At 32.9% G+C, this 16,687-nt stretch overlaps 1 protein-coding gene and 1 long non-coding RNA gene across 6 annotated transcripts; one reads left to right on the top strand and one right to left on the bottom strand.

Annotated features, from left to right (window-relative positions):
• Window positions 1-1,379: 1,379 nt before the first annotated feature.
• LOC108196936 (alpha-mannosidase I MNS5) lies at window positions 1,380-6,996 on the bottom strand. 2 transcript variants are annotated; one of them, XM_017364440.2, is made up of 15 exons: window positions 6,710-6,996; window positions 6,446-6,488; window positions 6,278-6,343; window positions 6,136-6,197; window positions 5,894-5,993; window positions 5,496-5,678; window positions 5,103-5,151; window positions 4,838-5,017; window positions 4,407-4,527; window positions 4,154-4,235; window positions 3,994-4,079; window positions 3,757-3,857; window positions 3,377-3,518; window positions 3,054-3,204; window positions 1,380-1,863 (listed from the first exon to the last, which is right to left on the bottom strand). In XM_017364440.2, the coding sequence occupies exons 1-15, from the start codon at window positions 6,868-6,870 to the stop codon at window positions 1,636-1,638; spliced, it is 1,755 nt and encodes a 584-aa protein (XP_017219929.1). In that variant the 5' UTR covers window positions 6,871-6,996; the 3' UTR covers window positions 1,380-1,635. The 2 variants fall into 2 exon arrangements, with proteins under 2 accessions (XP_017219929.1, XP_017219930.1); XM_017364441.2 differs by having other exon boundaries at window positions 6,278-6,354; window positions 6,710-6,797.
• A 1,360-nt stretch (window positions 6,997-8,356) lies between these two features.
• On the top strand, window positions 8,357-13,298 carry LOC135147688 (uncharacterized). 4 transcript variants are annotated; one of them, XR_010285417.1, is made up of 8 exons: window positions 8,357-8,902; window positions 9,329-9,474; window positions 9,568-9,629; window positions 10,048-10,108; window positions 10,224-10,292; window positions 10,795-11,630; window positions 11,951-12,212; window positions 12,962-13,298. It is a non-coding gene; the product is annotated as an uncharacterized LOC135147688 (long non-coding RNA). The 4 variants fall into 4 exon arrangements; XR_010285415.1 differs by having other exon boundaries at window positions 8,358-8,902; window positions 9,329-9,488; window positions 12,962-13,297; XR_010285418.1 differs by lacking the exon at window positions 10,048-10,108 and having other exon boundaries at window positions 8,358-8,902; window positions 12,962-13,297.
• Window positions 13,299-16,687: the final 3,389 nt, after the last annotated feature.

Genomic DNA, 16,687 nt, shown 5'->3' with positions numbered 1-16,687 from the left:
TGGTGCGGTTTTGTTCGGTTTTTTATGGTTTCGGTTCCGGTTTCGGTTCGGTTTTACTCATCCCTAATGTTACACAAGTCTGCGATCTCCATGACTCCATCTACGTAATCTTTTATTCATCCTAAACAATTTAGTCGCTTCTTATTTTTATAAATATTTTAATTTTGACATTCGAGAATTTTGATCATACAAATTTTTTTTGATAAACAGAATTCACCTAAGCATAGGTGTCAAAATTCAAAACATCGTATCAATAAATAATTAATTTAAAACTTCCATTTTATTTATTATATCACAGATATATAAAATGTTGAATCTTATATTTCACATAAATGACTTCGGTCACAATTTGATTTTTGTAGATTTCGATCAAAATTTATACGAAAAGACTCAAAACTTGAATAACAAAAAAATTAAATACTTTTCTTACTTCTATAGAGTATGAGACATAAATCTTTATATCATAAATAATATCAAAAGACTCAGAACTCGGTTTGTGAGTTTTAAATATTTATTATCTTTTTAGATCAAATCAAGCTGAATCGATTTTCAAATTATATAAAAAAATTATAAAATATTTAAGCCATAGATCAAAAGAACTAGATAAACATAAAACATTTTTGGAACATTGACCTCTAATATTTTTATAGATGTTAAAATAAATAAATCTTAATAACCTAACATATTGCAACTACAAAATGAGTAACTTGTTTTGTTTTTGCTAAATAAAATGAGTAACTTGTTACTTCCAAGTTCCAAACAACCTAAAGTTTGTCAATATCCAACTATTTGCCCATCACATGGCAATTGAACTTTGTATATTAGGTTGGTCGTTAGGCTATGCTTCACCATTCATCACTAGATGGTGGTTAATAAATAGACCATGAAAGAGCTGCATCAACAAGACTAATCATCCCAATTCACCTCCTTCACGTCTTGTCAATTTTGTGTGATCCACATTTCCTCGTTTCCCCTTTTTCGTATAATTATTCACTCATAGCCACACAATCTATTCATTCAATTAATCATCACGATCCCTGACAAAAATAAATAAAATAAAAAATAATCATCACGATCCTTTGTTTCAATCATTTATCCCCTCGCACACATCTTGTTTTCAACGAGATTTAATCTGTCAATATGATCATAATTCATATTTGGATATGTTAATCACCTGATTTTCAGACACGTTTAGAAATTAAAAGAAAAAAATGATCAGAGACATAAATATCAGTTTTGTTTTTAGTCAGGAAAAATTATATTTTTAATCACGTGATCAATTTTTTTTTTTTTTTTGCGAAGGTCAAAAAATCAAGTGACTAATATATCTAAATCATTAGTTCCCGACCATGGGACTAATGGAATCCGATACACAAGAATGTCGGAGTAAATCAGTAAATTGTTTGTGTGTCTTCTGTCAAAAGATGTGTGCATCTACTTGGCTGTGTGTATCAGACATACATGTGGAGTATGAAATTGTGAAGTTACATGGCTTGTGTACATATCTACTATACTTTTTCTCTCCCTGCTATGATTTAAATTCAACATTTGTATGAGTAAGAGATATTGCAGGCAGTCCTGAACCATGTCAGAGCTTATTGATTTGGTGCAAAAGAATTTTAGTTTCGATGGACTTTATATGATCAACCATAGGCCACAATAACCTGCTATACTGCAAGTTCTTCGCCTACAACTCATACCATCAACTCCGCAATCCTCATCAGTTAGACATCTGTGATCTTCACGGGCATCTAAGACATGGCAAGCACTCTCGATCTGTCGATTAGGGTGCTGAGAGTTTAATGGAATAGCAGGGCAGATGCGTGAGGACATTGCACTTGTTCGTTTAGCTTGGTGTATACTCTGCACAAAATGAGATATCATTCTCGGAACATTAGCTAATATTATCATGCACAAACAATCGGTAGGAATTGACTCATTTTCTTTTTGTTCATATCTGCATCAATTTAGAGTAAAGGAGGACGAAGACAGAAACTCGCAAGTAATTAACCGGACACAGCTAGCTAGTTCGCTACCACCACTGTTGTTATAGGTATGCCTAATGAGAGGCTACCACCAGAAGGCCGATCTGTTACAAACTCCTCTCATCGTTGCAATAACTTCTGCTTACCTTACACAATCTGCTGCTACTACTTTTTTAAATGTGTTTGTTAATTATGGATATAAATGAATATACATATATAACAAACAAAATTTGTAAGTTAATTTATGGTTCTAATCTTTTGCAAACACACATTTCACATATTTATGTAGAATTTACTCTTAAACGTTTTGCTGAAAATTCATCTGATAGAGATACAAAATTATACGTTCTATATAAAACAATTTAAATATGTTGAGCAGCAAGTCTTTATTACTCCCTCCGTTTCAATTTACATGTCCACTTTTAAGAAATTTTTTTATTTCAAATTACTTGTCCACTTCAACTTTCAATGCAAATTCATATTTCCTAAGTCAATTCTACTCCACATATCTTTTATTTATATTTCCTAGATCAATCTCACTCCACATATTTTGATCATTTAATGCAATTAAGTTGTGAACATCCACTTTTCTTAAACTGTGTGATTTTTTGAAAGTGGACATCTAATTTGAAACGGAGGGAGTATTTTGTTGTGTATTCAACTTGTAAATATTAATTTAGTGTATGCACTTTTGTTTGGATATGTTATTACTGCTATTAGAATTATTATTATTCTTGCTGTTAAAGGTAATAAATTCCTTAATTACATAAATTCATTATTAACTTCTTAATATGCTTTATTTAGTAATTACTCAGTTTACATGTAGTATGCGTCATGCGTGTGTAAATACAATAAATTATTGTAACTCGTGTGCCTAACTTCGATGAGATGTGTGCCTCACTTCATGGCGCGTAGATTTTGTTAGAAACCTTTGCACCTCAGTGCGCTTCTCACCTTAAACCTTAAATAACAATGGCTACCATTATAAACCAAAACTATCACCAAACAAAAGGTTTGACTGTTTGAAAGCTTTTCAAGAAATACAGTATGCAGAAAGGTAGAGATTACCTCAGAAGAAGTCCAGTTGCTTGGGAGGTATGTCTGGGGAAGCCTCTCATGCCAAGAACTCAAAACTGGAAGAGGATGACCTTCCGTTGTGAATACGTAATTCCGCCCAGACAAAAATGAGTCATCAAAGAGAAGATATAGATACTTGCACCTACAATAAATAGAAAACAAAATGAGACAAATCAAGATGCACTGGAAAAGATAGCTAATGAACTTTTATTGAAAGCCAAAACCCGGTAGAAATAGATCCACAAAAACCAAATGAGATTAAGTACAACATCTTTACAAATTATACAGAAAAACCAGATATTCAGAATACTCACGTCTCAGCGAGGAAGAAACTGTGCTGATGATCTTCTAATTGCATAGTTGTCACATCTCTAATGCTTGCAAATCCACCTTCAACCTTTGTGTATTGATTAAGAGAGTTTACAATTGATTCTCCTACCTCCATGTACCAGGGATCTGTTAACAGCTGACTCGTCAAATTTTCAAAAATCAAATGCAGTCTAAAACTTCAGATGTATAATGCACAATATGAGTACTGGTTGTAGCGTAAGTCAATGTATGTTAGTTGACTGCACTAATATATGTAGGGAGAGAGATGGGAGGGAAAGAGATGAAGAATCTCATTGCCTAGGCTTTGCTCAGAGAGTTACATTCAATCAAATCAAGAACTAAAATCAGTAGAACAGCTGCTAACCTTTAGTTGCTTGATAGAGGTAGAATGTGGACTCTGCTAACTCGGGGCGTAGAGGATAATATCTCTCAGTTGGGTGTACCATGCGATGTTCCAACAAATACCTTAATAAACAACGCTGAATTGTTATATTTCAAGCCAGTGAAAAACTAAAACAGTAAAGAACCTTGAGAGCAAACTGGGTCCATGATAAACTAATTATAGACAATTCTGTGAATTTAATAAGCACATGCATGATACCTTTCGGGTAGTACACCGAATTTCTCCCACACATAAAAAAACTCGCGATGCGAAGAATTAGCGGCTGCGATATCCCCAACAAAAACCTAATTACCATAAAGACGGTTACAATAGGTGGAGTTTGCACAACTGCCCAAAAGATCAAATTGTCTGAACCTACCTGCACTCCAGGCCAAAATGCTTGAAGGCTAGTAAGTTGCCAAAAGGTTGCCATTCCTGTCCTCATATCAGCTTCATGGTACCTGCCAGAGTAGCAAATCATTCTTTGGTTTCAAATACTAGTATTTTTTTGTTTCCAATAATAAAGAGATCAAATCGATCATTTTTCCATTAAATGTCTGAAATAATACTCATGTCTTGCATAAGCAGTAACATTTAATATATTGGTTGTAAACAAGAACTGATCGAAGTACCATGGCCCATGTCTGAAATATTTCTGCACACCAAGATAAGCAGACTGGAACATCATCCAAAATTCATCCTTTCCAAAAAGAATATGTGCTTTGATCAGATACTCATAAAAAGAATCAACACCTGTAGAAGAACAAATAAGGTGATACAGTAACACAAACATATTAGATATCGAGGCATTTAAAGAAGTTCAAAAGAAATGTGTTGCATTCAGAAAAGTAGGAAATTGGATCTCAACATAAACAGCTTACAGCACTTCAATATCATCTTTTAGTAATATAACAGAGTTATGGGTGAATATTAACAAAATACACTTACACTATTATACCAAATATATCATCAATTGTAATAAGACAAGAATCTATATGATTCAAAATGGAAAAAAAAAACGTTTTGCAGGGAAGAAGGATTAAGAGGTAGACTTTGCACATACCAGCCCCAATTCCGGATGAGTGCTCAAGCCATTCTCCACTTTCCACATCCAGAGTGGTTCCCAAAAGATTTAAAGAACTACGCATGCTCCACAACTTACGAAGAGCACGCAAAGCAGCAATTTCATATCTGCGGTCCCCCGTCAATCGTGATAATGCTCCCATTTCTAGAATAAGTGAACCTGAACCCGCAAAAAGGTTTAATAGTTGGCCTTTGGACATAAAATTCAATGATAGCTTCCTAAACTGCCAATATATGTTCCTCACCACATCCGGAAGTGCTTGTCTCAGCTGTCTCATTCTCCATTACGCCATACTGTCCATAGAATTCCGCATTGATGCGGTGTCATTATCCTTCTTACAAACAAAACCAATAAACCATTTTCATGCACTCCACTGTTTAAAGAAATATTTATGTAAAGATGTCAAGTATGTCCTGTAAAAGGTAAGAACAATAGTAGAATGATATATGCACCTACACCTTATAAGACGCAAATAAAACTATACAGGCTAGATAGATAGTTTTTAAAAGCAATATGTTAAATATAGTCACACAATTGTAAACCAATCAATCTTTAATGCAAAATATTAGTTTCCTAAAGTAACATTCAAGAATGGTAAATGTACAAATTATCCAAAAATCTACATTGCCAAAAGTACCTTCAAATTAACCCATGCATATGGCAATCCAGTGGGTGTATTAAATGCCGGAAGAAATCTTTGCCCTAAATCTTCAGCAAGGCTGAGCAGCTCGTTGTTGTAGACTCTTTGACCCAACCTGTTTGTAGAATCAGTTGCAAGTATATGAGCAGAAACAAGTCCTCCAAGAACTCTTATGTTGCACTACACAATAGAAATGGAGGGAGAAATTAAATCGAATTACTTTGACTAAACCTATGATTATCATCACTCGTTTATGAGGCTATATACCAGAGAAAAATTTGAACTGCTTAAATCGAAAAAAAGCTTCTTGCCATAAAGGGTATACCAGGGAAATTTTGAACTGTGTAATTCGAAAAAAGCTTCTTAATGTGACAAAGGCTTTTCGATAAGCATACCTCAAAAAGATTGACCCTCACATCAACATCGAATGTAAGGTTGTCAGATAGCCAATTGACTGCTCTTTCAAACTCTGTGATGTTCCCCATGATAACAAGACTAGGATAAGAAAATGATCATCAAAGACGTAATCAAGTAAAGTATTAAACTATATAGAGGGAACCAGAAAACAAAGTATAAATACACATTGGTCGCAACATAGACAGAGAGTGCCAAGAAGAGAATTACAGAGATAGTGTACCTCGATAGTGACTCAATAAGGGTAAGGGCTAATCCCTTGTACTGTTTCGATAAGTGTTCAAGCTGAAACAGATACAAGCAAAAAGTTAGATAATCTACCAACTGGCGGATAACTATTATGATGTTTCTAAGTCGGTCACGACCTTCAAATTGCCAAGCTCGCCAAGAGAGTCTGTGAACGATTTGGACATAGGTTTAAGTTCATCATGCTGCAATTCCACTTTTTTGTTAACCGACAACAACCATAATCAAATTTCTACCCTTAAAAGCAAAACCAATGCATAATTATAGCAACTTTAACTTCAACTAACCGGAAAAGCATGTGTCAAGTAGTTATCATAGGCATGATAAAACCTGCACAACCACAAAAAACAACTAAAATCAAACCTCAAGATTTACCCCAAATTGAAAAATTCACCAACAATCATAAACATTACATTCAATTATACATCACCAAACACAATCCACAAACAATTACATAAGATAACATGAATCAGCATCAATAAAGGGGAATCAAATAGATCATAAACAAGAAAATGAGCAAAAAGGCTATGCAAAAATTCAAAGTCACATACATATCTCTAACTTTGAGACTCATCCGCTTCTTCTTAGCAGCCCATTTGGGATCAAGAGCAGAAATTGACGAGGTAGAGAAAAGGGTCGGAGAAATTAAGAGAAACATGATGGCCCATGTAGCTAAACCTATATTTTTATCACCAGAACACAACATCATCATCACATGTAATAATCACCCAGTTCTTGACTTCTTTATTACTGTTGGTGAAACTAGTTCCTGGTCTTCGGATTCAGATACACAAGGTATTGGATATAGGAGTAGTATTATTCTAGTACTATCGAGTTGTGTTGTGTCTTGTGTGTATTTAGGACTGCAATTGAACTCGGGTGAGCTGGTCGGATACCGCATAGCTTGGTCCAATGGGTGTTTGACAAGTCAGCAACGTGGGCCAATAATTAATTCTTGGTCTTTTTGAGGATTATTAAAATTACTACTCAGTTGGGAATTAAAATTATGTAGTTGACCTCTACAAAATTTATAGAAAAAAATTAATCAAATTTCTATGTAATATTTTCTAAAAATTATTTATAAATTAATCGGTGATTTTTCAATAAATCATAATTTAAACATGGTTTTGTAATAGCAGTACTCCCATTTAACAAGATATATTAATTAATTTATTTTATTTTAATTATATATTAAAAACGATAAAATATTCAATTTTCTAATTAACAAAAATATTCAATTTATATTTGAGTGATAATCCATATTTCTACAAAGAAAAGGAAAAAATAATCTTGTATTCTGATTAGTTAATACGTAATTTTAAAAAAAAATCATCAAGAAACTCATATTACATAAAACACGCTAACATGTTACACGTACACAATTGAAATGCAATGTAATACTCCATATATCTGTTTTAATTTACATGTTAATTTTTAGGAATATTTATAAATATACTAATTTTTTAGAAATTATTTATAAAAATACTGTCAAGTTAATTTTTTTTAAAAATATAATTTTTTTCAAATTATTTACAAAAATACGGCTTGCAATTTCTGCAATCTCATTTTGCAACTGTTGCAAATGAAGTTGCAAATGAATTTGCAACTTGCAAATGAGTTTGCATAAATTGCAAATGAAATTTCTAATTTGCAACTGTTGCAAATGGTGTTGCAAAGAAATTGCAAGTTGTTGCAATTGTTGTTAAATGTGGTTGCAAATGAGGTTGCAGAAGTCGCAAGTCGTATTTTTATAAATAATTTATAAAAAATGGTATTTTTAAAAATATTGAAAGTTATTTTTGTAAAAAATTTCAAAATGGTTAGACAGTTACGAAAAAAAGCTCTAATTTTTAAGAATAAATTTTCCTTCAATTTAGTTGTGTCGTTTCAACTTTCAGTCTAAAATTATATTTTCAAAATCAATTCTATTTTACACATATGTTATTTAGATCAATCTCATTCCATACATTATAATCATTTGATATAATTAATTTATAAACCGTCATCTTTTTGTGTTTTTTTTTTAAAAGTGGACATATAGTTTAAAATGGAGAGAGTAGCATCTCCGGTTGGGGTTGACTAAATTGACTAAATTGAACATATCTATACTATACTATAATAAGCCAACATGGGTATAATTTGTAGTCCTACGTTTTGTTCACATTTTTTGGTTTCGTCTCTCCGTTTCGTCTTTCCGTGCTCGTGCTATACTACTGTCTAAAAAACCGTGTCCTGTTAGGACTCTCTCTCCATTGCAGACAAAACCAATTCCCAGTACATACATATGCATCTCTAAAAGACACTGCTGCCAGACGCATCAAACTCCACACAAGAATCACAGAGTTATACACACATACATACACAATGTCTAATCGCTACACACACAACAAAAACGAAGGCTCAAGAGGCGCATTCAATCCTAGAAAACAACAATTCGTCCCCAAAAACCCTAATTCATCAGCACAAAAACTCTCCGATTCTCTCCGTCACTCCGATTCCAGCGCCGTCGCATCGTCTGCGACCGCCGGAAACAGGCTCACACGGAAAGACGACGCTTCGGTGCCTAATTAGACGTGGAGTGGCAATTTTGTAAAATATTTGCCACATGATGAGGCGGTTGCTTCTGGATCGGATTGGCTGCTGATGTGGATTGGATCCTATTGAGTCGCAACGTGTTGTCGATTTGCTTAATCGAGAATTGTCGCGTTTGCTGAAATTGAATCCTCGGGAATTCTGGAAAGAATGTTGTTGTAAATTCATAGCTTTCATATTTTGGTGGTTTGTTGTTTTGAATGTTTGGCTGATTACTGATGTCAATTTTCAAGTTTGCAGAGTAGTTCTTACAATTTTATCATAGCGTTGTTAATTTAACGAATAATAATAATCTTAAGTGGCTTAGTATTCAGCTCACAGTTTTGCTGGAATTTATACAACTTAGTTCGTACTTAGTAGTATGTTTGACACCTTATATTTCACACACAAATGATTATTTATTATGATAAAATAGAATGATATATTAGAAATAGAAGAGTGAATATGGTAAGACTTTGAGGTGATACATTGGTCTTAAATCAAATACTAATCCAGTGTAAAAAAGAACAATTGTTTCGATTTTAACGAATGGAATAATTATTACAGCATTCTGTTTATTTTTTCTATTGTTGTTACAGTGGCAGGTGATACATCCTTGCACGATTTTCTAGAAAGTTTCCTGAAATCTAGAACTAGATGGTATGATTTTCCATATCGCGGAGCTAGAGGAATTGTTGCAGGAACTATTGTTGGGGAGTATGAATTAAGTAGGCGTGTCTATATGGTACTATATCGAATGTAAGCTATATTCGCTCTTGTGAATCTGTTTTATTTGATTCCATTGCCTTTACTAATGCTGGTTGCGATTTCTAATCAGATCTTCCAGTCGAGATCCAGGAGCTAAGGCTGGGGATAGTCTTAGTCCAAAAGATCATGCAGGTTAGTCATTACTTGCCTTCAGTTGTTAAGTTTGGATATCACTTGTTACTTGTAAACAGTGGCGGAGCCAGCATAAAAATAAAGAGGGGGATTTTTTCATCAATCTTTACATAAATTTGAGTTAAAATCTTAACATCTCTTTTAGATATTGATTTAAACATTTTGACGAGAATTAACATGAAAATTTGTCACGGCTTTCTATTCGGATTCACATTTCGGTTTCTGTAACAAATATTTATGATTTATTCTACTTCTAAATTAAAAATTCTTTTCTTTGCCTTTAATTTTCAGAGTTGAAAGAAATAATACTTTGTACATTAATTATTTTTAGATTACAAAAAATATGGAATATATGTCAGATAATGTTGTACTACACGTATGCATCAGAGTACTGACACTGTCAAATTACTATATGCAGTTTTCTTTATTGATTTTTTTATTTTGAGGCTGACTATATGCACTTGGATAAGCCAACATAGGTATATTTTGTAGTTCTACTTTTTATTCACGTTTTTTGGTATACCGCTTTTTTCGTGTTCTTTTCGAGTATTGTTTTTGTTGTGTTGTTGTGTTAATTGGATTTACTGGTTCCAGAAAGGAACATTTGATGCAGAAGAGAAAGCGGTGAAGCTTAGGAGTGAACTCGTGGGCAATGCTGCTAAGGTATTATATGGTCACTGGAGCATACAAGTGCACGATATTTGTTAGGCAGATATTAATTTGTTGTGGTGCTAATTAAAAGCCCTATCAACAATTGAGAATTTTAGCAGAGATCAGACAGTTGTTGCTATTGGTAATTGAACGTTTGCCGGATTCTAGCAGTCGGTTTTTGTGTGGTTGATAAGTTTGAGATTGTCTTTCCTTTTCATTTATTATACTCTTGACGCCTGCACAATGAGGACTGAGGAGATAATTTGCAGCCTCTGCTCCTCAGTGATACTGCACATATTTTATCTAGCGCATATCCTCTGTTTCCTGAACTAATTTCTCTGGGTTAGAGTGGCTCTGTTTCCATAGTTGAACATATGTACATTCATAGCAAAATTTGGATAAAAAGGTTAAATTTTGGCATTACTGGAGAAGCTAAAAATATTTCATGTTTCTCTTGTTACAAACAGGTGAAGGTGAAGCTAAAAATATTTCATGTTTCTCTTGTTACAAACAGGTGAAGGATATTACTCGGACTTTTAAGCTGGTTGATGGAGAACTCACCTATGAAGTTGAAATGGCAACTGGATCTGTAAGCCTTCAGCCACACTTAAAAGCCTCACTGAAGAAGCTGTGAAATAAAATCAGTTACTTGGCAAGTATAAAAATTGTTAAGTTGCTTATGCGGCTCTATCCAGTTTCAAGTTTTCCTTTTGCGGCTTCTTTTTCTGCAAATGTTTTCCTAGCAAGTTGTGTTTCGAGCTGTTAACTGACTGGGTGGCATCACCGAAACTTATGCATCACAGTAACATTTGCCTAAAAGTTATGTGGTATTTGGGAATTAGCATATCACAATTCTTGATGTTTCGAGTTAAAAAATTCGTAGCTGGCATTTAGTGCGTCGTCGCTGTGACTCTTGTAACACTATACTTGGGTATATTTGTCAATCCTTGCTCTAATGCTCTCATAACGTGGGAACATCCTATCTGGCTTATTTATTCTACATATCTCGTTTGTCTTAATAATATCTTTGATGAATTTCAATCCATTTCACCCACTTATACGCTGCCCTGTAGTTGTAATCTCCTGTTCAGGACTCTCTCTCCCAATAGAGATTGCAGACAAAACCAATTTTGGGTCATCTATATATCTATATACAACACATATGCACAAGTCGAGCTTGCCGCTTAAAGTGAGTTGATCGAAATCTGAAAATGGCGAGCGGCGGCATAGCTAGAGAACTCACTTCCAAAGAGGCCGACATTCAGAAGATGTTGGCGGCTGAGGTGCATCTCGGTGCCAAAAATTGTGACTTTCAAATGGAACGTTATGTCTTCAAGCGCCGCAACGATGGTACTTTTTACATCACATTTTGTTTCTTTCTTGTTTTTCTTTACTTTCTTATATCCGATATATAAATCAAACCAAACCAAACATATTTGGTATATCGCGCTCACATAGAAATTTTAATCTCGGTAAATTAATAATTTTAATAAATGTTGTTTATTACTCCCGTGAAGGATGAATAATTAGTTTCGTTGTATATATGTCTTGATATTGGTTAAATCTGGGAGTAGCTTATGTCGGAATTGTGTACTTTAAGGGTCAGATAGGATATAGAGTGATTAGATAGTTTATTGTGTTGGCTTGATTAGGTGTATTTTAATGAGTAGGTATTTATATTATCAATTTGGGCAAGACATGGGAGAAGCTTCAGATGGCAGCCAGAGTCAGTGTTGCCATGGAGAACCCCCAGGACATTATTGTCCAGTCTGCCAGGCCCTATGGTTAGAGAGCGGTGTTGAAATTTGCTTAGTACACGGGTGCCAATGCTATTGCTGGCCGTCACACTCCCGGTACTTTTACTAATCAGTTGCAGACGTTGTTTAGTGACCCCGTCTCCTCATTTTGACCGATTCAAGAACTGATCACCAGGTTAGTTAGCATTTAATTGTCGAGCTTGCTTTTTATTTCGCTTAAAGATTATATTTTGGCTATATATATATTGTAATTATTTTCATTGTATTTACTTGATTGACTAAAAGCGAAGTAACCTCCAACTGCTGCTACTGTGTTTATGTTCCTGCTACTATATTTATATATATTCAAGTCTTGACTACTAAAAATGCCTATAATAATAACAGACTGTTGTGTGACTTTTTATGTCCCAAATAGTTGAGATATAATCATTAAAAGTATTACCAAAGTATTCTCGGGAATCTAATATAATGGAAGGTCTGGTGTTATTAATTGGTGGTTAGTTTTAAATATTTTGCCTAGATTATTTATTTTATAAGGTCTTATATACCTTAACAGACTACGCTTGGGACAACCATGAACGACTTGCTCCTCTGGATTACATTGTAGCATTGAAAGATGATGAATTTGTTTATACTTATGATAACGTGGCAAAAGTAGTGCAGGGTTACCTAAAATCTCCCTCCCTCCCTGTCTGTTAGCTGAAGTGTTGTTTTCTATAATTTGAATCAATTGGTGATATAGGTTTTATATCATCAAATATGTCATATGTTGGCATTTCATATAGATGTGCTGTCATTTGTTTGTCAGCAATATAGTTGTGCTATTTTTTGATATAACTCCTAGGTAATGTTTAAATTTAATGTTGCCCATTATAAGGAGTGTCATAATAATACACTTTTTTAATTTGTTTATAAAAAATGTAGGTGCAGAGTCCCTTATTCATTCGTCATCACAACATGGCAATGGTGGATGAGGTCGTGTCGTATCAAAACATGACAAGCCTTAACAGTACAAAGACGGACCGGAAGATTTTGATTCGTGTAACCAGACTGTGGTTGTCTATATCTGTTGAAGATGAATCTTTTGATTTTCTTGATTCAAGGTGCTAACATTGAACCTGAGAAGAGAATGCTGGCTAGATCTTTAGGACTATAGTCCAGCAAAATTGTTTTTTGGTTCTAGAACAGGAGGGTTTGGTTGAAGACTAAGCAATTACAGGGAGACTATAATATTCTCACAAGAACATATATATTTTGAATTAGAATTTATGGAAATCAAAAATTGTTATCCATAATAAATAGTAAGCATCTAAAATATTTGTACAATATTATATTAATTTATTTATTTGTCAAAATATCTTTGCTTTTTCTTTGTATCCTTATATCTTTATAATATCAATTTAATTTAATACTTAGTATTATAATTTTTTGTGACCTTGAACAAAGTTATGACTTACAAGTTTTTAGTTATCGTTTAAATATTATTGAATGGGTGATTAGGTGATATTGGTATATCTTAGTTGATAAATATTTTTCAATATACACTTTTATGTATTTTTTAATAATTATAAAATTTTATATAATGGAATATTAAGATTAAATTGTATATCTCAACAAAGATTTAATAAAATAATTTTATTTTATTTTATCTCAACAAACGTGTTAGTTCACCTGCTCTACACATTAGACAAACAAGAATACAGACAAAGAGCAGCTTTTGCTCTGGAGTCATCACCCTTATTGTCGTAGCATTTTCCAATATTATTATATATTAATATTAAGAAAAAAATTCACATATGGATAATAAAAATATTTTAATAACTAAAATCTTTAAATGAATAGATTTTTTTTCCAATAACTAAAAATTTTAGCTCAATATTTTAATATAACTAAATTTTTTCCAATACAATGGTATCATGTGCTATGCAATGAAATGTGAAAAATATGAGGTAATATTAATCAAAAACCACATTATCATATATTAATATTAAGAAAACATTCACATATATATAAAAAAATTGATTGTTTGTACTGATATCTTATAATACAGAAAAATATTGTACAAGACAAAATTTCAAAAGTAAATATAATTAATCGACTAATATAATTTAATATCATTTTTTTTAATTAATAAAAAAACACTAATAAAATGATATTAAGCTTATAAATAATCAAATTAAAATTATATGGTCGCCCGTGCTTCGCACGGGTTATAGGCTAGTATGATATTATTTAAAACCTATTGAAATCTCAAGATGTTGTATTTCAATTAATATCAACTGGTGTATATTGACTTGCAGTCTTGATTTGGCTTTTATTTGTACCATTTATGGGTGGCCATGATTGATGGCGTATATTCTTGGCCTAATAAACGGCAATTCAGTGCCATTTTGTTGGCTTGTTTATTACATTTTATTTAATTTGTTACTTAAAATTTTAGATATTTTTTGAAGATTGCAATTTTTATATATTAATACTTTTATCATTAATTATTCTTAGTAATTATTTATCTTGTGATATATCTAGCCAAAGGGTCTCCCTTTGGTTAGATATATATTTTTTTCTGTTTTTTATATTATCTTTTTTTGTCGAATGATTTTTATATTTATCATTTCATTCACTTTTACCATCTTTTAATTTGATAAACTATATTGATTTTATTTATTAAATTTATTATATTTTCATGTTATTAATGAATTGTATTTGTTTCAGGTAGCGTGGTCTTACAAGTTGGGACATTTCTTTTCGGACATTAAGGTCTTATTGTCTAAACTTCCGGAGACATTTTCATGTCTTTCGGTTAGATGATAAGCTTTTTTGAATGAAAGAAACTCCTCGGAGTATTGGCGTTTTATCGATACGAGCAAGTGTATTTTCTGTCAAAAAAAAAAAATAATATTAATTATGGGTCTGTTTGTTTGCTAGAAGCAGCTTCTGCTTCTGATTTCTACTTTTCTTGACCCGTTTGTGTAAAGAAACAGAAGCACTTTTAAGAAGCTGAGAATCCTAACTTCTCTCTCACAGCTTTTGCTTTTTTTCCAAACACTTTATTCACTTATTTATTTTTCACTTCTGTATCACTTCTCCAGTTTAAGAAAAAAATCACTTCTTTTAAATTTGCCCAAACGGCCCCTATATATGCCGCTTCAGCATGGTAACAAATTATGTATATTCTTGCTATAAATTTTTACACTAGAGTTTCGATAAATATAATCATTTATAATACTCTCTTTGTTTTAAAACATATATAAGTCGTTTGATTTTTTTGACACGTTTCTAAATCCTTTGACCGCATGATAAAAATCATATTTTTGTCATTTTTTTTTTGAATAAAAATATATGATTGATATTATTGTTAAAAAAGAAAATTTCAAAAATAATAATTTTAAGCATACGGTCAAAAAATTTAAAAATTCGTACAAAAAAGTCAAGCGACTTATATTTCAAAACGGAGGGAGTAGTTTTACTGGATTACAGGGAAGACCGGAATATATTTAGAGCGTAATATTGTCAAGTATATTTTTTATTTTTGAAATGCAAATTAAATATAAAAAATATTTCATGATATAATTGGCAAACAACACAATAACAAAATCAACAGACAGACACAGAATCAAAAACATCTCATAATCTAGGGTTCAAAAATTATTACTCCTTGAATCTCGAGAAGAACGGGGCGTCGCCGACGACCACCGTTAAAAACAAACTCATCACGAAACTTATTGATATTGTGCTGAAAATTGGAGAGATTATGGAGAGATTCTATAGAGAATGAATGATTTGGGGAAGACATGGGAAATTAACAAAATCTAATATTATTCCCGGACGGAATTCAGCTAAGAGACCACTTTGCCCCTTCTCCGCTAGTGAGGAGTTGACAGGTCACCATTATCTTAGAAGACTGAGGAAAAGTCCGGCCAGCCATATATATATAACACCACAATATTATCATTTTTGAAACCCAGTCACTTTTTTTATAAACTATCTGGAAATTGAGCGTCCGCATACATAAATACAAGAATGCAGTAGTATTCTGCAGAAGAACTCGCAAATCAAACTGACAACATAACTCGCAGAAGTGTATACATAAAGTACAAGACAAAAATGCATTACATTACGCAGGACATAAAAAATTCTAACAAACCATAATTTCATCCAAATTTCAAGTATGTGAGCAAGAACTAGTAGATCACAACGCACCACGACTTTCTCAGTTAGTCGAGACCGTGACTTTGATTTTAGAGGCTTACTCCTTCAAGATTACATGTTCAATTTCACCGGAAAGCACGTAAGTAAGTGAACTGTCATGCTCAGTTGATACGAGTGTGCTAGTAGTTCTCCAGATTAGCTTGGTAGATATGATCGAGTGTGCTAACACCGGATTATGAAAAAAAATATAACTAGCAGATTACTACTGTTAAAACTAGAGAACAAAGATACACACGCTTAATACTCGCGATAATAACATCTAAAACAAGAAGAAGAGAATTGAGAGCTTGAAATTAAACTAACTAAACATTGCTTGATCTAGCAAACAATCGGACCGAGACAGCTTGATTCCCCGAGATCGACACACAACTTACAACGTTGCATGATAATTGCAGCAATAGCTAGAAAGAGATTGGATTATGAGATGATTAGGTTTTGGTT

This window comes from Daucus carota, chromosome 7 (genome assembly GCF_001625215.2).
Source record: "Daucus carota subsp. sativus chromosome 7, DH1 v3.0, whole genome shotgun sequence".
In the NCBI taxonomy this organism is placed as follows: Eukaryota; Viridiplantae; Streptophyta; class Magnoliopsida; order Apiales; family Apiaceae; genus Daucus; species Daucus carota.
This window is presented reverse-complemented; position numbering and strand designations above follow the sequence as displayed.